This window comes from Pteropus alecto, unplaced genomic scaffold (genome assembly GCF_000325575.1).
Source record: "Pteropus alecto unplaced genomic scaffold, ASM32557v1 scaffold49, whole genome shotgun sequence".
Lineage (NCBI taxonomy): Eukaryota > Metazoa > Chordata > Mammalia > Chiroptera > Pteropodidae > Pteropus > Pteropus alecto.
Window position 1 is genome coordinate 1,269,530 of NW_006443131.1, and position 6,104 is coordinate 1,275,633.

At 57.4% G+C, this 6,104-nt stretch overlaps 2 protein-coding genes across 3 annotated transcripts in view; both read left to right on the plus strand.

Annotated features, from left to right (window-relative positions):
* Nucleotides 1-3,163, plus strand: part of CCT3 (chaperonin containing TCP1 subunit 3) — a 12,637-nt gene extending 9,474 nt beyond the window's left edge. The window contains exons 9-14 of the mRNA XM_006923503.2: nt 33-165; nt 350-431; nt 1,203-1,383; nt 1,915-2,160; nt 2,397-2,528; nt 2,844-3,163. Of these exons, the coding sequence (XP_006923565.1) occupies nt 33-165; nt 350-431; nt 1,203-1,383; nt 1,915-2,160; nt 2,397-2,528; nt 2,844-2,948 (879 nt within the window). The 3' untranslated portion in view covers nt 2,949-3,163. The remainder of the gene's footprint in view (nt 1-32; nt 166-349; nt 432-1,202; nt 1,384-1,914; nt 2,161-2,396; nt 2,529-2,843) is intronic.
* Nucleotides 3,164-5,164: 2,001 nt separating this feature from the next.
* Nucleotides 5,165-6,104, plus strand: part of GLMP (glycosylated lysosomal membrane protein) — a 2,935-nt gene continuing 1,995 nt past the window's right edge. The window contains exons 1-2 of one of the 2 annotated variants that reach the window (XM_006923505.3): nt 5,165-5,330; nt 5,752-6,009. In XM_006923505.3, coding sequence (XP_006923567.1) covers nt 5,214-5,330; nt 5,752-6,009 — 375 coding nt within the window. In that variant the 5' untranslated portion in view covers nt 5,165-5,213. The remainder of the gene's footprint in view (nt 5,331-5,751; nt 6,010-6,104) is intronic. The other variant, XM_006923504.3, reaches the window with a different exon arrangement.

Sequence of the window (6,104 nt, forward strand, 5' to 3'; positions counted from 1 at the left end):
TTTTTCAGGTGGGGTGACTTTTCTTCACGCAGACTGACATTGAGATCACACGAGAGGAAGACTTCACCCGAATCCTCCAGATGGAAGAAGAGTACATTCAGCAGCTCTGCGAGGACATCATCCGTCTGAAGCCCGACGTGGTCATCACAGAAAAGGGCATCTCAGGTAGGACTCGCTCGTGTTTCCAGCCCGCTCTCAAGGCAGAAGACAGGGTGGGGTTCCCCTATGTTGGCATGGACCGAATGGAGTAAACGTGATGGTCGGGGTGCATTGAGGACTTTGGATAAAACCAGTCCAGAACTCAGGAGTTCTGGTTTTGAGCCCGACACCTCTGCTCTTGGGTTCGCAGATTTAGCTCAGCACTACCTCATGCGGGCCAACATCACGGCCATCCGCAGAGTCCGGAAGACAGACAACAATCGCATTGCTAGGTGAGTGAGCCAGGTGAAAAGGTTCTTCCTTCTCCTGTGTTTCCACTTCGTCCCTTCATAATGCGGTCATTGCTGCCTGAAAAGGTGACGATACAGGATACGGTCGGCCAGATCAGTTACAGGTGGAAATAGCCGGGCTTCGCTGTCTGCCATCCCCAGAAGTCTTATCTAGTTCAGCCATCGGCTGCTGTGTGAGCCTCTTGTGCCGTGCTCCCAGCCGGTGGTGACCACTCGCTTGGTGGGGCCCCTCGCAGAATTGCTTGAACGAGCTCAGAACACAGCAGAACCGTCAGTTTTCCTGATCTGGTTCCTCAGCTGCTGTCGATGCAGTGTTAGCTTCCATTCGAGACTCCCGCACTGGCGCCTGTGCTCAGGCTCCAGTCGCTTTAAATGCAAATGCGTGAGAAAGGAGGTAAGTCTGCCCCGGCGTCCCATGCTGTACCGTAGGTCCAAGTTGGGTCTTCTGCTTTTTTCTGTCTAGAATCAGCCGTCGTGTGGTATGTACACGTCAGATTCGCATAAGGGCTCTGTCCACAAACTATACTCTGCATCATACCGTACCTGGTTATAGTGGTTGTCTGAGGTGTGTGAACACTTCTACTTACAAAGCCACGTTAAAGAAATTTCACGTGAAAATATATTTCGCGTGGTAGCCAAGACCTCTTGAGTTATGTAGTAAGGTTTCTGGGACCACCCTGTTGCCAGCCACAGACCCTGGGGACTAGAGATGAGTAAAAGCATCTGAGATCAACAGGCCCCTCCTTTCACTAGAGCCTGTGGGGCCCGGATAGTCAGCCGCCCAGAGGAGCTGAGAGAGGACGACGTTGGGACGGGAGCGGGCCTGTTGGAAATCAAGAAAATTGGAGATGAGTACTTCACGTTCATCACGGACTGCAGAGACCCCAAGGCCTGCACCATTCTGCTCCGGGGTGCCAGCAAGGAGATTCTCTCGGTGAGTCAGCCGTGGCGTGCGGCTGGCTGAGGTGGCCGCTCCGTTTCTCGAGTTCCCCGGGGCACCCGGAGTCGCCCTGCTGCGTGCGTGCGGATGTGCCAGTGTGCAGCCACACGTCTCTGCCACCTGCCTTCCCGGCGTGTTCACACCTGGACAGCAGGTCCCCAGAACTCTCTCATCTCGTAAAACTGAGACACTCTGTCCACTGAACAGTGGCCCGTGGTTGCCTAGCCCCTGGCAACAGTTGCTTTTCTCATTTTTTTTAAGTCAAAATTACATCTTTTTTCTCAGTTGCGTAGTTAGTTTCCCAAGGGCACGTGAGCTAACTTCACAGAGAGACGCCCCACCCGCACCCCAGCCTTCTGCATTGTGGTCAGTGCGTTGGTCTGCCTCGCCCGGTAGCGATTCCAAGGACCTTTCTCAGCTGCCCTCCTTGTTGGTCTACTGAACTTGGCAGTCGGGAAGGCCTTTGGTGCCTCTGACCTGTTCCTGAGTCATCAGCTTTGGCTTTGTCCTGTTTGCTTTCTCAAGGAAGTGGAGCGCAACCTCCAGGACGCCATGCAGGTGTGCCGCAACGTGCTGCTGGACCCCCAGCTGGTGCCAGGGGGCGGGGCCTGTGAGATGGCCGTGGCCCACGCCTTGACGGAGAAGTCCAAGGCCATGACCGGTGTGGAGCAGTGGCCGTACAGGGCTGTTGCCCAGGCACTGGAGGTCATCCCCCGTACCCTGATCCAGAACTGCGGGGCCAGCACCATCCGTCTGCTCACCTCTCTCCGGGTGAGTCCCCTCTCCGGCCCCGGGCCCCTGGGTGGGGCCCTGCCCGAGGGCACGGCTCACCTTCGTTCTCTTGGCACCTCTTCTGAGTTTTGACTCACGTGGTGGCGGCGTCATCGTCTCTCGTGCTTTTCTCACCAATCCAGTCTCCTGGGTTTAGTTCTTCCCCTGATGCCCCCGGCCAGTGTACTTGTTCCCGTGGTCCCCACTAGAACTGCTTTCGCTTGTCCCAACTGCAGGCCCAGCACACGCAGGAGGGCTGCGAGACCTGGGGTGTAAACGGCGAGACGGGCACTTTGGTGGACATGAAGGAACTGGGCATCTGGGAGCCCTTGGCCGTGAAGCTGCAAACATACAAGACCGCGGTGGAGGTGAGGCACCCAAAGACACGCCGCGTTAATTCCCAGATACCCAGAAACCTGTGAGCGTGGTCCCATCTCAGGCAGTGGGTAAAGACGGCAGAGCACCCCGAAAGGTCTCCCGAGGAATCCCCTCCCCCGCCCGTCTTTGCTCGTGTGAAGCAGGGAACAGCACGAGCTGCACTCCTTGCTTAGGGGGAACTGCATTTGGCATTCAGTCCTGCAAAGGCAGCTTTAAGGCAGGATGGCGCCTGGGAGGAGCTGGGCGGTGTCCGAGAGCAGGCGGCCCCCCCTCCGCGCTGACCTGTGGCTCCGCTTCCCTCCCAGACTGCGGTGCTGCTGTTGCGGATCGACGACATCGTCTCGGGCCACAAAAAGAAGGGCGACGACCAGGGCCGGCAAGGCGGGGCCCCCGATGCTGGCCAGGAGTGAGCGCTGGGCCTGACGACCTCGGCGCACAGAGCCAACAGCCTCCCCCTTCCCTGAGTCGGGCTGCCAGGGACACTGGGTGTCTTTGTTCGGAAAGGGTCAGGTTGAGGGGCAGTCCTAGCCCCGGCTCGGTTTGCAAAAGGCACTGACATGTAATTCTTCTCCATTGTAAGCTTTCCATTTAGTTTGCTTCCGATGATTAAATCTAAGCCATTTGAGACTGTTGTTATGTGTTTTTCAACCTTAGGTCACATCTCTGCCTCCTGGCACACAGGGAGGAGGCAAAGCACCTTCCTGAGGAGGGAGGAGATGGGAATGAGGTCATTAAGTGTCTGCTTTTGCTTTCTTGGGAGATACTGGCACTGCCGGGCTTAGAGCAGTGCTGCTTTGCATGCACCACACACAGCAGGAGGAACCTGTCCAAGCCAGGTGTCCCCACCTGTGGCTGTATGCAGAGCACCACCCAGTGTGAGCTGGGGCTCAGGCGTTTGTCCTAAAGCACGCAGGACGCGTTTTTCACCCTGTGTCCTGTCACTTTTAGGTCCTTCCTAGTAGCCCTCCCTGTGGGCGCCTCTGTGTCTCAGCCTGTGACAGTCCCTCCAGTGTGTGAGGTCAGCGTGCGCTCCGTAGTCTAGCTTCCAAAGCCGGAATTTGACATAGCAAGTAAAAGCCGCTCAGGCTGCTTCCTGCCTGGCGCGAGCCCCGATCACTGCTCAGGTTCCACGAATGCCGTTTTGCCACGTTCTCAGCTCTGCTCACAGTTCTTCCTACTGTTAAACTAGATTTCAGCCAAATTCTGTTTCCCCCCCGTAAAGCAGCATCTTTTGGGTGATGAGAGGCGTGACTTGCTGGCTGCTCAAACCTCTGTTCTCAGCCGAGACTTGTTTTTATTCCCACTCATCGGGTCCTGAGAGGATGCAAGTGCTACTTTTTTCCTCTAGAAAAATGAAAGTGTTTGAGAAAACATGAGTTCATCCTTAGAGTAGCCACTTGGGGAAGAAAATGAAATTGGATGTCTGTTGTATTCATTACATCAAAACTCATTCTGGGAAGCAGAAAGGTTTAAGTAGAGAGGGAAACCTTAAGAGTACGAGAAAGCATTTTAAAAATATATCGGGGGAGATAAATGCAACTACATTAAAAATGTGCGTGGCGAAAAGGACACAAACGGGGGAATGTTGCAACAATAGTTAATTTCTCGAAAGAACATTTAGAACTTGGCAGTCAAGAAGATGGGGCCCATCGAAAAATAGACAAAGCGTATAAATAGCTCCAGAGAAGCAAAAATAAATGACTGCAAAACATGGAGAGATGCTTAACCCTCATTCAGGGGAAATGTCAGTCACGTTTGGCAAACGCTGGCAAAGGCGTGGGGGATGGGTCTTCAAACCCAAGGTCCGAGTGACAACCGATGAGCCTCAGCGGGCCGCTTGGCCTGGCAGCACCCCTGCCGGAGAGTGTCTGTCCTTGAGGTTTGGATACAGGCGTGAAATGCTGCAGGGCCGGGGTGCTCCTTCTAGCATGGTTTGTCGTGGTCAGGTGTCAAGGCTCCCGAGGTTCAGGCTGCGTACGCGAACGGGACACCCCTGCAGCGAAGGACTCCCACGGCCAGAGCGCTGTGCGCACCGCGGTGCCTGGGTGGTGTCGGGCACGCGCGCGGGGCCGGTGTTCCCCAGGAAGGAACCAGGTTGCGTGGAGCAAGGCGAGACCTGTGGCGCCTTGGGAGTTTCGTGCGTTTCTCCTCAGTGAAGATAACTGTAAGATGAAGCAAAAAGCCCGAGAACACTGTTCCTTCAGCCGGACCTGAGCTCGACAAAAAGCACGTTTTGCTCTTATGTCCTGTCTTCTGAGGTATCTTTTCAGCTCTACCTGGGGGCTCAATAACAGACAAAAAGAACCTTCTAGAGTGTGTTATTTGCCCCCTGCCCCCGGATTCCTCCCTGCCAGTCATTTCACTGGGGTGCCATTTGGATCTTGGATCCAGAATCGTGCCCACTGACAGGTACCAGCTGTTCAGCGTGACCGGTGGGGCCGGGGTGGCGGGGTGGCAGGGTGCCTGCGTATCTGCCGGGTCTGGGCTGTCTCCTCGCCAGCCCAGTGGGCTGAGGCCTTCTCACCTTTCCCATTCGGGCGTCACCAGGGCCTGAATCTAGGTTAAGGGAGGCGGCCTCTTTAAGGACTGGCGAGGGCCCCGCCCTTTAAAGAGATCAGCTGAGCCTGTGGGTCACGTGACACCCGTGTCTCTTCCTCGCTCTGTCGCGAGGCTGCATGGGCAGCTGGGAGGGTTCTTGCTGGGGCTGGGGGCGCTGCGCCCCCGGCCCCTTGCTGCTCCTGAGTCTTCTGTGGGCAGCCCCGTTCGCCCTGTTGGGGGAGGAGACCCGCCAGGTGAGTGGCCTGAGTGGCAGCGGTCTCAGGAAACGCCGCCCTGAAGGGTGGCTGGAATTGGGCCACCAAGGGCAGGGGAGGGGGGCCTGCACAGGGAAGACCTTCCACCCGGGCTGGGGACAGCCACGGGTCCCGGGACGGGGTTGTGCGGGCTGCGGGCAGTGCGGGTGTGGGGCCTCCTGTGTCCTGCTGAGGTGCGGCCCCCGACTCTGCCCATGCCCGGGCCGTGTTGGCTCTCCCTGTCCGCTCTGTGCCCCGATCTCTTCGCCCCCTCCACCCCACCTCTGCCCTCCACCAGACTCCCTTAGCGCCTGCGTGAATTTCTCTCATCTAGACCCCCACCCTGTCCCAGCATCCTCCAAATCCCCCGCCCCTCCCCCGAACTTCCCCCTTGCCCTGTGTCTGTCCCGATCCGTTCCAGGTGTCTCTGGAGGTCATCTCCGACTGGGCGGGCCCCCCCGAGAACCTGCTGCACATCCGGGCAGTGGGCACCAACTCCACGCTGCACTATGTGTGGAGCACCTTGGGGCCTCCGGCAGTGCTGCTGGTGGCCACCAACACTCCCCACAGCGCCCTGAGTGTCAACTGGAGCCTCCTACTCTCCTCGGAGCCTGACGGAGGCCTGATGGTGCTCCCCAAGGACAGCGTCCAGTTTTCTTCTGCCCTCGTCTTTACCAGGGTGAGGAGGCTGCAGGGGAGCTGAGGGGCAGAGGAGGGAGTCATCAGGTTAGAGGGCGGAGCTGCTGGCTGGGGGGTGAGGTAGAGTCAGCTGTT